The 16,799-nt window shown below is 56.9% G+C and overlaps 1 protein-coding gene across 2 annotated transcripts; it reads left to right on the top strand.

The window, feature by feature from the left end:
- Positions 1–6,626: 6,626 nt before the first annotated feature.
- Positions 6,627–14,844, top strand: EMX2 (empty spiracles homeobox 2). 2 transcript variants are annotated; one of them, XM_027063217.2, is made up of 3 exons: positions 7,661–9,005; positions 10,944–11,128; positions 13,361–14,844. In XM_027063217.2, the coding sequence occupies exons 1-3, from the start codon at positions 8,597–8,599 to the stop codon at positions 13,526–13,528; spliced, it is 762 nt and encodes a 253-aa protein (XP_026919018.1). In that variant the 5' UTR covers positions 7,661–8,596; the 3' UTR covers positions 13,529–14,844. The 2 variants fall into 2 exon arrangements, with proteins under 2 accessions (XP_026919019.1, XP_026919018.1); XM_027063218.2 differs by lacking the exon at positions 10,944–11,128 and having other exon boundaries at positions 6,627–9,005; positions 13,361–13,464.
- The last annotated feature ends 1,955 nt before the right edge of the window (positions 14,845–16,799 follow it).

Raw genomic sequence — 16,799 nt, forward strand, 5'->3', positions numbered from 1 at the left:
TGGTTCCCTTCCCTTCCCTTCGAGCGCCCTGCGGCGGAGTGTTAGACAAGCTCTGTCGTCTGTGGGCTCTCACCTCAGAGTCAATATTATCTCAGATGGGCACAATAGACTGGAATGAAAAGCTAATATTGAACCAATGAGGTCCCTGCCCGCGCCGCCGCGATGCCACCCTTTGTTGCGCTGCTCCGGGCGAGCCGCGGGCGGCCGGCTAAGCGGAGGGCGGCTGCGGTCGGGCCTCTCCGGGTCCCCGCCGGGGTGGGGGAGACGGGCAGACCCAGCGCGGAGGCCTCGGAGGCCCGACGCGGAGGTCCCTGCGGGCCCCGCTCGGCCTCTCCTCCAGCCGCCGGGGACTGGCCGCGGGGCCGGGAGGGAAGCCGGGCGCACCGCGTGTCCCCGCGCCCAGACGCGGCGGGGACGCAAACAGGGGGAGCGGGGCCTGGTGCGCCCAACCCCCGGGCTCTAGGAGCCCCGAAATGTGAGTGTGGTGGCGACGTGCAGCTGCGGGGCCCCCGCTAGAGGGGCTCCCTCGCGCTCGCCCTGGGGGCAGCCTGGCCTCCGCTGGTAATTAAAGGCCGCCGGGCCCAGGCTCCGGGAGGGGTTCTCGTCGGGACCGGGGAGGAAGGGGGGCGGGAAGCCCCTCTCGGCGGGCCTCTTCGGAAGCTCCCAGCCCCCGTACACTCTTCCGTCCCGCGCCAGGTCGGCGCAGGCTGGCAGAGCTAGGGAGGAGGAGGTGGCTGGACCAGGGCGCCTCGCCCGCTGGGACCGGAGCTGGCACGGCGCTGCGACTTTTCCGTCCGCAGGCGCGGGCGCTGCGCTGCAGGTTTCAGGGCTGCTCTGGGGAGCCCACAAAAGCAGCGCCAGGGTGCGGGGTGCACGGAGTCTCGGCCGTGGCCTCCGAGCGCCCGGGCCTCCCAGCGTTGCCCTGCCAGCTCCTCAGCTCCCCGGCTGCAGAGAAGCCGCCGACGTCCCTCTCGTCCCAAACCCTGGCCTTGAATCCGCAGGAGGGGGACCAGAGCAGGAGAAAGAGGGCGCGGGGCGAGGCCTGAGGACGGAAAAGACGGTCTGCAGGACAATGGTGGGCAAGTGGCTTCCACGCAAGCGCCGGGGTCCGCTACGTGGGGCCGCCTGGACCAGCCTCGCTGCGTGAGACGGTTTGGGCGCCCCCGTCCGCCTGCGGGGGGCTCCTCGCTTCCTTTTCTCATTGGCTTGAATGTAGGTGTCTGGCAACACTGGAGGGGGCGGGGCTGTCCCAGGGTCCCTCGTGGAATGCCCACTGCATGCACGGCCAGGAGGTGAGAGCGCTTTGGGGAACCCCTCTGAGCCTCAGTTTTTTAACTCTGGAAAATGGGTGTTAGGATTCCTTCCATATCAGATTCTGAAGTTCACTTGAGATCATGAGTGTGAGCAAACTGGCTTTGAAATGCCACAAGTTCTTCTACACCTTCCAGGCATCCTCTCCAGATTCCAAGGAGATCTTCAGCCTCCAAGAGATCCTCTCCACTTTCCTTCTTTCCTCGGAGGGCCAGGATCCCTTTCTGAGCCCTAGGGCAGCCCCCAGAGTCCAGAAAATAGAAAGGTATTAGAAGAAGAGACAATTAAGTTCCAAAAGAGGGGCTGACGGGGCACTAGTGTTTCAGGGTCGAAGGTTCATTGGCGCTGACAATCCCAAGGAGCTCCTTAAAGGACTGAACCTCAGTTTACAAGGTTGGTCACAGGTGGCAAAAGCAGCCTCAAACGAAAAGATAGCAGAGGGGTCCGAAGGTCCGTCTGCCACCTCCCATGCTGGTCCTGTGGCCTGCTGGACACCTTGCCCAGCCTCTGGGAGCACCTGGAGATGGTTACTGCCCTGTGGCCCAGCGGAGCTATGGTTGTGGGGGCAGATGGAGGGGAATGTGAGCACATTGGGGGGAGCCTGTAGGAGAGTGCTATCCCCAACCCTGTGGAGCAGGGGTCGCCTGAGCAAGGCCAGCGATTCCTAACTCCTGCTTGTCTGTCTGTGTCCCTCAGTCTGTCCCTCGCCTATCTTTGCTTGGCCTTAGAGTCATTTGAAAGCAGCTGAGGGAGAAAGAAATCGGGGCCTCCTTTGATTCTGCCTCTTTGCTTTCAGTAGTGAGCCCAGGCAGTGTGTTGAGGGATTGATGATCTTCAACGTGATGAAGGAAGTAAAACTCTAGGGTCAGCTCCTGCGTGTGGCTCCAACGGGTCATGCCGAGTTCCGCGCTCAGAATTGCTGGATCGAAAATCGGACAGATCTCGGGAGACCCAGGAGTTCACGAGCTCCTGCTAGCGTCCAGAGAAGGGCAGCACCGGTCTCCTGCAGTCGCCTGGGAAAGCAGAGGCCGAGACCAGGGTCCGGACAGGCCTGTGAGGGCTTGGCCCCCAGGTGGACGCTTTGAAGTTACCTGGAGGCTGTCGCTGGGATTTCCAGCTAACCCCGCGAGGATTATTCTCGGGAGAAGCTAGGCTGTCCCGAGACAGACGGCGTCCGCGGGCTCCAAGAGGAAGGGGCCGATGTGTCCCGGGCCCACCGCGGCCACCCAATCGCCACCTCGGGAATAACCACCAGGACCCCTGTCTCCAGCTATCACTGGCCGCCCACGAGGGGGCGCAAAGCTGGGACAGCCGCACCCCGCGACCCAGCTCCTTTGACTCCACCCCACCTGGGGCCGGCGCTGGGCAACCTGGGTCCATTCTTTGAACCGCCGCGGTCCGGCAGCGGGATCTGGGACCTCAGGCATGGCGTCGTGGGTGCATTTGCGCGGTAGTTGGCCATAGCCCTGGCACGGGCGGCCACGGCCGCCCCGTCCTTTCTAGAAGCGAACCCGTTCCCCCCTTCCTTGCACACTTCGAAAAGAAGCCCAACTCCTCCTGGAGCTGGAATTCGAAGGACTGGAGCCGATGGAGGGAGGAGGGACGCGTTTCCAAGTCTTTGTTTCTACTCTGTAGTCCGCGCGTCTGCGTAGATCCCCCTCTTCCGGCCCAGATTGCGGTCGCCGCCAGAGCTCGGCAGTGGGGCGCAACCCCAGCACCCCCGGGGCGCGCCGGGCTCGGGGGCTCCGCGGGCAGCCCGCCCGCTCCGGCCCCCGCCACTAGGCGCCGCTGCGCGCACGCGGATCCCCGCCGCTGAGCAGCCGCCGGGGAGGGCGCCAGGAAGGGAATTTGCTCTAATAACAAATGTTTTAAAAACAGGTTTTAAAGCTATGAGTTCTTCTTTGCGTTTTCCCACCCTCTCCCTACGCGTTCGGAGAGGCCAGGTGACTGGGACTCTCAGAGTGGGCTGGAGGAATTCCTAACCCAGCCCTGAGGCCTCCCCATCCCGGGTAAACTTCGCTTTGCGTTGGGCCGGGGAGAGGGTTCACCCTCCGCTCTGGTCCGCGGCGCCGGTGGGTGCCGGCTCCCAGGGACAGCCCCGGACGTGGCGGAGCGCACCCGGTGGGCGCGACCACGCCAGGCCGTGGCCTAACAACCATGTCTGATGGACGGTGGCTGTGCCAAACCTGAGCTCACCGACGCCTCTCAACAACTGTTAAGATATTGAGATTTACTTTTCACGGAGGAGAAAACTGAGAGCCAAGAAGGTGGTCACGACGATAGTGACCCCACGCAGCAACCTGACCGTCCATCCCGAATTGCAGGGAGGCTGTAAATGCACCCCAGGCAGGAAACTCAGAGCAGACAGTTATGGGGTCTGCCCTCTGTTGCCTCGCACTAGCCAGGAATCCAGGCCTCTCTCACCCCAACACCTCCCTAAGGAAGTCCCCTACCCTTGGGGAGGAGGAGAGGGAAGCACGGAGAAGCCAGTGGCAGGAGCTTGAGACCAGCAGTAGTTTATGTTGCACAACTATATTGTTCAGTCTTGAAGCCCAGCAGCGAGCCCGGGAGGTGGGCAGGTAATAATAATAACAGCAACATCAAGGACAGGAGCTCACGATTCTAGCTCATTCTACGCCAATCACAATAAGCCCTTTGCTTGGCTTATCTCCTTGAACAACCCCAAGGGCCAAGATACTATTATTTATCTCCAGTTCTCAGAAGAGAACGGCACAGAGAGGTCAGGTAATTTGCTCAAAGTCACCCAGACGTGACTGGCTTTTTTTCTTTTTCTTTTTTTTTTTTTTTTTTTTTTGCAGGGACCGGGGGTGGGGGTGGGGGGATGGAACGGGTTCTGTAAAACACACAGTAAAATTCACCCTGTACAGTGTACAGGTCTATGAGTTTTGAAAAACGCTCAAAGAAGTGTAATTACCACCGTCACCAAAAGTAGAAGGGTTCTGTTACGCCTCAAAACAGGCCTGACTTCTACCCTCCACTGCTCCAACTGCCTCGCAGGCAGTCTTGGCCGCATTTGCACCGGTGACAAAATGGAGGTCGGGAGACGTTGTGGTGTTTGCCCAGCCAGTAAGTGACAGATCCGAGACTCGAACCTTCATCTGTTGTCTGCTGGTCCGGCTGCCGGCGGAGCGTGGATTCCGGAATCTACAGAGCTCAGCCTGAGGCGGTTTGGGGCCTGTAGGAAAGGGAGCCCTTTGCTCTAAAATGGAGCCTCAGAAATCCCCTCACTGCGCACTGCAGGCTCCCAGTACTTAACCAATCACCCATCCCTCTAGGGCAGCTAGGGAACAAAGAAGGGCCGGATTCTGCGAGGCCCAAGCCGCGAATAAAGTGAGCGGCAGCCGGGCGGTGCGAGGGCCAGGCATAGAGTTGGCTCAGGGTCTGGGTCCAGACCAGAATGCCCAGTGCCCTGTGGAGCCTCACCCACCAGTCTGGTTAATGAGTTACTGTCCTCGTTAATTCTCCCACACGTCGGGGTGGTTGCTTGAACCTTCCCGAGTTCCTCAGGTCCCTCGCGCATGAATTAGCATAGATTATCCGGCTTCCAGGGCTTCTGCGACCAGCCCCAAAACCACTTATCTCTCTGGTGGGCCTGAGCGAGGCTTGGGGCGGGTAGCCCTTGGGGCAGAGGAAAAGGACCCCCGCTGCTCCCTCACCCTTGCCCACCTGCTGTCCACGAAACACCTTGGGCCCAACGTGGCCCCTCTGTGCAGTTTGCAGGAGGTTGGTGGCCTGAAGAGGATATTGCACGAAGGGAGACAAGGCTCCCAGGAGACTGGGCCCTTTGCCCTGGGCCCAACTTTCCTGCCTCTGGCAGGAGGAGGAGAGGGTCTGGGCTCCAGACCGTCGCTCACTCCCTTGGGTACCCTGAACACTCCTAGCCAAAGGTAGGAAAGGGTTTAAGGAAGTACCAACAACACCTCAGCGCTAAGCCTGAGACGTTAAAAAAAAAAGGTTAAAAGCCCTTACATTTCATACACCGTGGCGGGCCTCACCCCACCTCCCGGACACAAACTGGATCCCCTTTGCCCTCAAGGTCATCTACTCTCAGGCCCCCAGCCAAGACCCCTAATACGAACTGTGAAATTAAATGCTCATTCCCCACCCTGTGGCCAGGGCGGGGCTTTTTGGTGCTCCTCCTTTTCCACTTGGAGCCTAACTGCCAAGTTTGGAGAGCCTGGTCTGAGGACAAGCCTGACCTTCCATTCCTCCTTGAGAGCCTTCCAGGAAGGAGGACTCCCTCTGGTTCCAGGATCCACGACCTACAGCCCACCTAAACTGGGCGTTTCTTCCCAGCTTTGGAAATGGAGGGCTGACCTTTAGCTCCATTCTGGGCTTGCTGGTTAGCACAGCCAGAAGACCTCCCATTTCTCGGTGGCTTCAGGCTCCCTGCTGGCCTGGGTACTGGTGGGGCTTATGTCCCTACAGCCTAACTGAGGGAGGGATTTCTGAACTGGAGACGATATTTCTGGAGGTCGGTGGTTCAGGCCATAGGGAGGTACATCTCCAGATACACCCCACCCCCAGAAGCTGCACTGGACACCCCGTATCCTTGGGCCTGGGAAAAAGGATGGGGGGTTGGGGGTGCTTCTGCAAAGCACGACCACAAGAACCTGCTAAGGGTGAATACCCAGCCACCACCCCTGCCCAGAGCTGGCGTCAGAGGTCTGAAGCTTGAGACAGGGGCAGTCAGATTTCTCAGGGCATGAGGGGAAAGCGGAGGTCCACACCTGTCTTGGGTATGGATGTGTGTATATGTGCCTTCTGTGGGAAAGGTGGGCGGGGGGGGGGGCAACCCAGATGATCTCTGTTAGCTAAGGTCAGGTGCCCAGACACACCCAGAAAACACAATTCTAACCACTCTTTCCTGGAGGGTTTCCCTAAAAGGTTTCCCCTCCCCATCCCAAAGCAAATTATGCCTGGAATCAAGTTGAGAAATTGATGTGAACATAAAAATACATCAGATGAAACCACAGAGGGCCCGGGGAGAACCCAGGACAGTGAGGTGGGTAGTTGGGGAAGCGGGGAAGTGTGTCCAAAAACCCAGACCCTCAACTGATGAAGCTGCAGGCTCCTCTCAGACTTTGCTCTTCCCCCCCCCCCCCCAATCGACTTTTCTCGGGTCTCACAGCAACCTAGTCACCAAACACAGGCATTTCTTCCTCCTTAAGAGAAATGGCATGGGCCTCTAAGTAATAGATTTAAAGGATGCCAGATTTTTTTTTTCTCATTAATTGTAAACGTGCAAAATACCTGCTGGTACTTCACTTTAGAAGAATGCAACTGGCAAGAAGGGGGAAAAAAAAAAGGAAAAAAGAAGCTGCTGATGAATAGATAATAGATCTTTAACCACCAATAAACAGAGAGCAGCGCCAGCAGCCTGGGGGATGTGATCATAATTATGCCGTTGCGCGAGCCAATGGGGACGAGGGAACTCGGCCCTAAAATCATCCCAAAACCGAAGGCGAGCTCGAAAATGCGGACACGGCCTGGGAGCGGAGACGCGATCTGCAGTCCCTAGTTGCAATCCCTGCACAGCAACCCGCCCCTGGGACGACAGATAACAGAATAATAATAGAAGTAATAATCGTAGTAATAATAATGATAAGAATAATAACAAAAAGGACAGCAATAGTCATAATGACAAAACGAACAAAAATAATAACGACAAGGGACAACGGACCGATAATAGTAACACCGCATCAGTCTTTCCCCTGACCTTGGACCCCGTGGTCCCAGATATTGCCAAAGGAACTGTTTTGGGTAAGGAGGTGAGAACGCTCCCAGAGAGAAAAAGTGAGAGCCCGCAGGGCTGGTTGGAAGCCTGGCGCCTGGGCAGGGTCTGTTGACTCGTGTCTCAACTTGCAAACGAACAAACAGGGTCAACAATCGCGAGCACCGCGACCCTGAGACCTCGTTGCTACGCGTGGTTGGAGACCACCCCCCCCCCCCCCCAGCCCAGGCTCCTTTCTCACCTGGGAAACCGCCGGGAGTTGTGCTGGGGGTGGGAACTGGTGTAACCGAACAGCTCCGTTAGCCTTCGCCCGGAACCCACCCCTGCCTGCTTACCCTCGCGGTGCTCCCGGGGCGATCCCCGCTTCCCCGACGCGGGGCCACGGGAGGCAGCGGCGGCCGAGAGCTAGGCGCCAGGCATCTGCGTGTCTGTCCGTCCGTCTGTCCCACCAGCTCGGGATCCAGGGGGCCGCAGCAGAGGCGGCACGGGCCGGGGACTCTGCAGGGACCGGGGTGCCCCGGAGGGAGTGGCGGTAGTGTAGGAGGAGGCGGTGGCAGAGGGGGAGGAGGTGGGGAAAGAGGAGGAGGAAGAAGAGGAGGAGGAGAAGAAGGAGGAAGAGGAGGAGGAGGAGGAGGAGGAGAAGGAGAAGACGCCGGAGGAAGAGGAGGAGGCGAAAGAGGAGGAGGAGAAGCCGCAGCGGGCGCCGCGGGAGCGAGTGAGCTGGGAGCGCGGGGCGAAGGCGCGGCGAGGCCGGCGGCCTGGCGGGCGCAGGAGGCTCGGCCGAGGCAGCTGCGCCGACTCCGTTCCACACTCGGCCGGGATCCAGGCCTCCGGGTTCCCAGGCGCTCGCCTCCCTCTGACGCACTTTAAAGAGTCTCCCCCCTTCCACCTCAGGGCGAGTAATAGCGACCAATCATCAAGCCATTTACCAGGCTTCGGAGGAAGCTGTTTATGTGATCCCCGCACTAATTAGGCTCATGAACTAACAAATCGTTTGCACAACTTGTGAAGAAGCGAACACTTCCATGGATTGTCCTTGGACTTAGGGCGCCCTGCCCGCCTTTTGCAGAGGAGAGAAAACTTTTTTTTTTTTGCCTCCCCCGAGAAACTTTCCCCCCCTCTCCTCCCTGCCTCTAACTCCGATCCCCCCCCCACGCCATCTCGCCAAAAAAAAAAAAAAAAGAAAAAAAAGAAAAAAAAAAGAAAAAAAAAGAAAAAGAAAAAAAAAAAAGAAAAAAAATTACCCCAATCCACGCCTGCAAATTCTTCTGGAAGGATTTTTTTCCCCCTCTCTCCAGGTTGGGCGCGTTTGGTGCAAGATTCTCGGGATCCTCGGCGTTGCCTCTCCCTCCCCCTCCCCCCTCCTTTCCTTTTCCTTTCCTTTCTTTCTTCCTTTCCTCCCCCCACCCCCACCCCAAACAAACAAGTCCCCAATTCTCGTCCGTCCTCGCCGCGGGCAGCGGGCGGCGGAGGCAGCGTGCCGCGGTCGCCGGGAGCCGGGAGCCTCGGGCGCTCGCTCCTCGGCGCAGCATGTTCCAGCCGGCGCCCAAGCGCTGCTTCACCATCGAGTCGCTGGTGGCCAAGGACAGTCCCCTGCCCGCTTCGCGCTCTGAGGACCCCATCCGTCCCGCGGCGCTCAGCTACGCCAACTCCAGCCCCATAAACCCGTTCCTCAACGGCTTCCACTCGGCCGCCGCCGCCGCCGCCGCCGGCAGGGGCGTCTACTCCAACCCGGACTTGGTGTTCGCCGAGGCGGTCTCGCACCCGCCCAACCCCGCGGTGCCCGTGCACCCGGTGCCGCCGCCGCACGCCCTGGCCGCCCACCCCCTGCCCTCCTCGCACTCGCCACACCCCCTCTTCGCCTCGCAGCAGCGGGACCCGTCCACCTTCTACCCCTGGCTCATCCACCGCTACCGATATCTGGGCCACCGCTTCCAAGGTACGTGCCACGTCGCGGGGCTGCAGCGCGCCGCGCGTCCTGCACTGCCCTCGGCCTGCGCCGGGTGGCCGCTTGGCAAGGCCCGGGAGGAGGTTCCCCCAGCTCGCCGGCCCGCGCGCCCCGCTCGGAAACTGGGCGACGAGGGGCCCGGCGTGGTGCTGGTCCCCAGTCTCCGAAGCTGCGGCCGCTTTGGGGGCTGGCCTGGGGCCGCTCGACTCCTTCGAGAGGGGCGTACACGGAGACGTTGTCTCCGAGCGGCTCTCCGGTCGAGCCAGGCTGGGACTGCCTTCTCTGAGCGTCGGCCGCCTCAGAGTCCCGGAGCCCGCGGGGTACCCAGGCTCTCCGTCTCCCCCGCGATGCCCTTGCTGCCCTAGCTCCGAGGGGCACGGCCACGGCCGGGCCGCCAGGTTCGCCTTCGACTTCGTAAGATCCAGCTCGCCGCCCACTCCTTGCCCCTTCAAGCCTAGACCCGTGACTTCTCAGTTTCCGACCCTCTTCGGGCGGCGAGGGGACCCTCGCGCCCCCAGGGCAAAGTCAAGGGGTTTGTTTCTTCTTCTTCTTTTTTTTTTTTTTTTTGGAGGCCTGGGGAGGGTCCTGGAACCCGCGCGGATAGTAACCTCGGTAGATCGGCACTCTCGCCAAGACCTGCTCAAACGGGGCGCCGAGCGTCCTCGGCGGGGAGGCAGGTTCGGTCTGGTTTTTGTTTGTGATTTTGTTTTTCTTTTAAAAGAAATGAACCGGATCGGGAGACGGGCTGGATGAAAAAATCTGTTTGGGTGTTTTCCTTTCTTGCTATTTTTTTTTTTATTTGTTTTTTTCCTCTGGGCGGGGGTAGGAGGAAAGTTAAAACTCCAGAAAAGAGGCCGAGTAATTAGTTTAGCGGTCGGAGCCAGGGGGGAAAAGACTTACCTCCCCCGACAGCCAGCCGATCAATACTCGGTGGCTTGTCCATTCATTAACCCTTTGCGTTCCTGCCAGAGCCTAGGATCCGGTGGTTGCCCCCCCCCCCCCATAAAGAACAGAACAAAACAAAACAAAAACAACCTTTCATCCTAATTCCGGGGCCCGATTTGCCCCCATTCTCTCCTAAACTGTCGGTTTTTCTTTGTTTGGGTTTTGAGTGAATCGATTTCCCACCTTTACGAGTGAACCCGAAACTCCTCCGTCTTTGCTCACAAAGTTTAGGGCTCCCTTCCTCATTCTCTGCCAGCTACGCTCTGGGTGTCCCCACCAGGCCCGAAGTGGCCGGGATTTTCTGGGACCCCGCACCGTCCCATAGGACGCCCGCAGCTCGGCAACCCCTGGGTTTCGATCCCTTCGCTCGCGTCTGCTAGTTCTCCGGAGCGGGGCAGTGCGGAAGCCGCGTCCTTGCGAGGCAGTGACTGCGGAAACCCGCCACACCCGCCGGCGAAATTTCGGTCCCGGCCGGTCCTCTGTACGTCCCCGGAGGGGAAGAGACTTAGATAATTTAAAATGAAGTCCCCGAGAAAACTCTGGATAGCGGCCCACCGCCTCTCCACTCCGGGGTTAACATTCCCCGAGGTTAGAAAGAAGAGAAAGTTTCTCTGGGTCTTGGGCGCCAATCCCCGGGACTGGCTCTGCTGCCGCTCCTCTGCCCCCGGCGCGGGGCGCGGAGGTGGTGAGGCCCGTGGCGCCAGGGCGGCTGCTAAGCCCGCCGGGGTCAGGAGCCTGGGGACTTGTCCCGCCGGGGCAGCTGCCGGGTGGGGGCCGCGTAGGTACAGCCCTGGTGTTCCGGGCCGGCGGCTGGGCCGGCATCCTCTTCGCGCGCCTCCGGAGGGCCCGGGGTGTCCAGGGGCCGAGCCGCACCGGCTGCGTGAAGGCCATGAGCGCCGTGCGCCGCCAGCCCGGCTCGGGAGAAGCGCGCGGCCCCGGCCAGGACCGTGCTCTCTAACGGGACTTCTGCTCTGTTCCCGGCAGGGAACGACACAAGCCCGGAGAGCTTCCTTTTGCACAACGCGCTAGCCCGCAAGCCGAAGCGGATCCGAACCGCCTTTTCCCCGTCCCAGCTTCTGAGGCTGGAACACGCCTTCGAGAAGAACCACTACGTGGTGGGCGCCGAGAGGAAGCAGCTGGCGCACAGCCTCAGCCTCACGGAAACTCAGGTGAGCGAGGCGCGCGCCCGGCGACCCCAGCCCGCATCCCTGGCCCCACGCAGCTAGGCCACAAGTGCGGAGCTCGGGGAGGGCCTTTGGCAAAGAACCCGGGAGCTGGTTCCACGTTTGGTTCAGAATGTGTAAGTTTTGAGGTGCCTGGCTTCCCTGGGCTCCAGCAAGGGACTCTTAAGAGTGGACCCACCCCAGTCTCTGGACAGACGGGCTGAATAGCTCCTTCTGTCTGGCTCGGCAGGACTTACAGTTCCTGGCTAAGACACCTGTGCACTCTCGGTGAGGCTTTCTGTTAGAATCTGGGGACCCGGCTGGGTCCAGGAAGAAGGAGAATGCAGAAGGGTGAAGGGGAGGAGACTCTCCCGCAAGGGGCTGAAGTCTGGAGAGGTCTCGGGAGTGGGTTAAGGGCGAGTTCTGTGCCACTGCAGACCCAAGGTTCACACCGAGGGCTCCTGTTACTCTCCTCGAGGGGATCGGAGAACCGAGAGGTGGAGGCTAGACATCCTAGGTGCGTCCTTAAATGAGCGGAACTGAGCTAGAAGGCTGCAGAGAAGGGTTGCCTCCGGGGACCTAGCCCTGCGGCGCCACAGGGCCAGGAGGCGGGCCTGGCTGGGCCTGCTGGGGTCGGGGAGGGGGCTTAGGGCTACAGTAATCGCTACTGTAGGTGGAGCCCCAGGGCGGGGTCAAAGTTCCCGGCAAACAGTAACGTTTTCGGGCAGATTAAGTTGTAACACTTTTCCTGGGAGGCGCAAAGGGGTCGAGGCTTTTGTTTTAAAACGTCCCCCTGGACAAAACCGAGGAGGGCCTCGCGGGTTGGTGCGGGGCCCGGCACAAGGCGCGGCCCGGCTGATTTCTCCTGGAGAGCCGAGGCCGCGGTGGTCTTTGTCCGCCTCGCTGCCCACGCTGCCTGGGCTCTTTGTGTGCGTGTCAAGCCCCGAGCGCACCGACGCGCGCCTTGGGCGAGCGCCGGGGAGAAATGAACCGTCCTCCCCTCAATTAGCAAACTCAAAGCAAATTAAACTCAGCCTTGTTCCAGCTCGGCTTTTTCATGGGGCACTTTGGGGGACTGGGCATTGGGGAGAGCAAGCCGGGACCTGGGCCGGCCTTCTAAAGGGAGGGAGCGGAGTGGGCTTCTGGGGCCTGGGTTGCTGCTTTCCGGATGGGACAGGCCCCGGGGGCAAGGGAGGTGCTTTCGCCACCATTTCCCCTCGTGGTACCGCCCTGCTGGGAAGCTGGGACAGTGTCACAGTCTGGTCTGGTGGCTGAGTGGGGACCCACTGCCCAGCGCCCCCAGGGGTTGATGGGGTTGCTGCCCAGTCCCACATCAGCGCTACCCCCCCTCCCCCAGGACATCTAACAGCTGCTCTGGGGAGATGAGGCCGCCAGCCCCACTCTGGTGGGAAGTGATGTGACCAAGGCTGGAAACTTGGGCCTGGTGGGTCTTGGGGCTGGTCAGGATAAAGGAAGAGAGGGCACTCCGTCTCTTGTCTCCTCTTTCTCAGTTTCTCTCTTACTTCCTCTTTATCCCAAGGTCTTTCAGAAGCTTTCACTTTTGAGTCTCTTTTCCTAGCTGGAAAGGTACAGCTGGGTTGGTCCCCAGGCCTCTGCCTCCCACCATCCCCCCTGGCCTCTTCCAGCACTAACCACCACCCCCCCCCCCCAACTTCTGCTCACCTGCAAGTGTCCTGGGCAAGGAAGAGAAGCTCAGGTCAATCCTGACCGCCTACCCAGGGCCCGGGCCTTTCAGAGGAGGTGCTACATTTAGGCAATGCTGCCCAGACAAAATACAAAGCACACTGGGTCTTGTACAAGAAAGCTGCTGCAGCCCTGGAAGGAGGCCTTCCCTGCCCTCGCTAGGTGGAGGGAGTTAGGGACCTGTCTCTTTTTATTTTTCCTCACTTATTATTGGTGTAGGGGGTTCCCATGCTTTGCAAGGCTTCTGCTCTCAGTAGGATGTGGGTGTGCCATTCAGGGCCAGGCGAGTGGGGGGCACTGCCCCTTGGGCCGCCTGGCCTGAGGGAAGCGCCCTGCCAGGGCCCAGAAGAGTAGGGATCCAGGCTTCCTATCTGCCAGCACCAGAAGCTCGGCTCCCAGAAGGGAGGCCTTGGGGAGGCCCGCCCTTTGGAGGGCAGCGGGGGGACAGGACTTCCGCAGTCCCACTCGGAGGAGGAAGAGGTAGGAGGGCTCTGTGGAGGAACTAACGCGCCCCAATCTGCATCTCATCCACAGGTAAAAGTATGGTTTCAGAACCGAAGGACGAAATTCAAAAGACAGAAGCTGGAGGAAGAAGGCTCAGATTCCCAACAAAAGAAAAAAGGGACGCACCATATTAACCGGTGGAGGATCGCCACCAAGCAGGCGAGTCCCGAGGAAATAGACGTGACCTCAGATGATTAAAAACACAAACCGAAACGGACAACGCGGAGCAAAACAGAGACAGGGAGAGGAGGGGTAGAAGAAAAAAACAAACCTACAAAACAAAAACAAACCGCACACACACATTCACCGAAAAAAGGAAGAGGGAGTCAGAGAGATCTTCGGTGCATCGCAGACTTTGAGCAGCGAGGGCGCAGGGTCCTGATCCCAGGCTGCGCGGATATGGCAGAGGACGGAGGCTTCTTGATCAACATGCAACCCTTGTCTAAAGAGGCAGCTGAGTGAGAGAAAGAGAGAGAGAGAGAGAGAGAGAGAGGGAGAGAAAGAGAGAGAGATCCAAAAGTGGCAAAGCCCAAGGCGCTCTGAACAAGGGAAGCTGTCAGTCAAACGCCAAACCAGCGAGAGGAGATGATTGGCAGGTATTCCGTTTATCACAGTCCTGATTTGTTTTGTTTTTTTTTTTAATAATGATAATAATGATGGTGAAAGAAAACCCCAACCAAGCACAGGACTTTTTATTTTGCACTTCACAGAGTCCCCCCCCCCCCCACAATCTTTAAAAATAATTAGTCATAATAACAATCGAAATTCCATACCCAGCCCCATCCCACACCTGTTCAAAAACTTGAATTGCATGTAGCAGTTGTTGGGTGAATGGTATCTAAAGACAGAAAATGAATTGTAATTTTCTTTCCTTTTAAAGACAGGTTCTGTGTGCTTTTCAGTTTGATTTTTTTTTCTAAGAATGTGCAGTCTGTAAACACTTTTTTATACCTTCTGACGTCAAAGTGATTGTGAAAGGTACATGAAGTAGGCTCAGCGATAGGGGTCCTCTTACAGAGAAATGGGGAGCAGGATGGGGGGCTGGGGGTGGCGGGGGAGGGTGCCCACAAGAGGAGTCAGGACTTGTGCTGGGAAAGAAAAACCCTAAATTAATTCTATTTCTTGAACATTCCCTTTCCTAACATCCTGAAGGCTTAAAACCACGAAGTAAACTCCTTTTGGTGGTTGGAGAGATTGGCCAAATTCAACCATTCGCTGTAAAGGCCATTCCAAACTTTAAATCTATCTGTGGCAAAAACTGAAGGACTGTAGTTAGCGGGATGATGTTAAGTGTGGCCAAGGACATGGCAGCAAGTTTTCAAGCACTGAGTTTCTATTCCAAGATCATAGACTTACTAAAGAGAGTGACAAATGCTTCCTTAATGTCTTCTATACCAGAATGTAAATATTTTTGTGTTTTGTGTTAATTTGTTAGAATTCTAACACACTATATACTTCCAAGAAGTATGTCAATGTCAATATTTTGTCAATAAAGATTTATCAATATGCCCTCAGAGTAGTCGTTTTGAGAAATTGAAGTGAGTTTTTTTTTTTTTTTTTAAGTATCTATAATTTGAGTGTGGTCCTTCCCCAGCGAGGCTCAAGAAACCCAGGCTCCTCACCCACAAAAGGGCCAGACTGATGGATTCTTGGGCATTTTAAAGACAGATGAGGGTGGAGAAGGGAGAGGATTAGGAAAACTTAAGTCCTTCAGAAAAGGGATGGGAGAAAAGTTTTCCAACCAGACCTTTGCCCATTACAAGGCTCACTGAGGGAGATCAGTTTGAATTTCAGGTTGAAAATGCTTACCTCTCTTAATTTTCTAGATAAAAAAAAAACCCTGGGATGTATAGTTATGCATTGAAGAATATTCCCCTAGGATTGGAGGAAACACTTAGCAGAATCACAATCTGGGACTTCTAAATTGTGCTTCTGACTTCAAACCCCAAAGTGCAAGCTCCTCCATCCCATCAGTCTTTTCCTTCCTTCCTTCCTTCCTTCCTTCCTTCCTTCCTTCCTTCCTTCCCTTCCCTTCCCTTCCCTTCCCTTCCCTTCCCTTCCCTTCCCCTCCCCTCCCCTCCCCTCCCCTCCCCTCCGTTCCCTTTCCTTCCCTCTTTCCCTTCCTCTTGCCTTCCTTCCTTTCCTTCCCTTTTTCTTCCTCCCTTCCTTCTTCCCACCCTTTCTTCTTCCCTTCCTTCCTTCTCCCCTTCCTTCCTTCCTTCCTTCCTTCCTTCCTTCCTTCCTTCCTTCATCTCTCCAGCCCCAGTCTGCTGAAGGTGATGAGGCAAGCCCAAGGGCCTCAGCAGCCTTATAAGGCAAGCATTCTGAGAAACCTTCAACTCTTAATTTTAACATTAAAGAAAAAGTTGTAACCAGTCTTGGAGGAAACTTAGCTTTTTTTTTTCTCCTCCTCCTTCCCCCTTCTGGGGGTACGAGGTTGTTTTTGCATGCTTCATTTGCTTCTTATCCTGATAGGCTGCATTAATCAGTTTTATTTCCATTGATAGAGAAACCTCGTCTGTTCTGTTCGAGCTACAAAGCGTCCTGCGAGCTTTTGTGAAAGTGCAAATCAGTTTAAGCAATTATCATACCGGGAATATGAAGGGGAAAGAGGAGGCCTTGCCCAGTGGTCTCCTTTAATCTCTTAATCCACGGATCCAGGGGGGCTGCCTGGACATAATTTAGGACAATCTCCCCACCCTTTACACTGTGATAAGGCCAAGTTACAATGCAGGGCAAAAATACAAGCTTTGTTAACATCCTGCCTTGAAAAGTTAAGATTAGACATTCCATGCACGTGTGGGGACTATAGGGCACTATGGAAATTTTTCTTTTTTTTCCTCCCCTCCTCTCTTCTAAAGTAGAATTCATTCTTGGTTTCTCTCGCTCTCTTTCTTTATCTCTGCCCCGTCCCTCCTTTTTGTCTCCATCTCTGTTCCTCTGGAGCACCCTGGCTGTCCACGGTACATTTTCATGCAGACTGCCCTGGGAAGGTGTGTGTATTGTGGGGAACGTTTGGCTGCAGGAGCATGCCAGGGTGAGGCGAGCTGTTCGGAGAGACCCAGGCTTGCTTCTCAAAGGGACAGGTGCTGCCCTAGGTATCCTGGAAACTCAAGTTGGATTTCCAGCTGCTTTAACAGGGAGACCTCCCTGTCCGATGGCTGTCCCGTCCCTCGTGCCTGGCAGTCACTGCTACCCCACCCCACCCCCTTTTCTTAAACAAGTTACCTTCTCCTTTCCACACATTTCCCCAAACCCAGAATGCCTCAAACATGGAGCACATGCTAAAATTCTGACTGGCCTTTGCAGAAAAAAAAAAAAAAATCCCCCCCATCTTAATAAAAGGCTTATTTCTGCAGAAACCATCTACTTTTTTTAAGTACAAGAAAAGGGAAAGAGTGGCAAAGATTTTTTTTTTTTTTTTTTTGGTAAACGTCCTATGTAGTGTAACAGCAATAAAATCATCAGA

The sequence above is a fragment of the Acinonyx jubatus genome, chromosome D2 (assembly GCF_027475565.1).
Source record: "Acinonyx jubatus isolate Ajub_Pintada_27869175 chromosome D2, VMU_Ajub_asm_v1.0, whole genome shotgun sequence".
Taxonomy (NCBI): Eukaryota; Metazoa; Chordata; class Mammalia; order Carnivora; family Felidae; genus Acinonyx; species Acinonyx jubatus.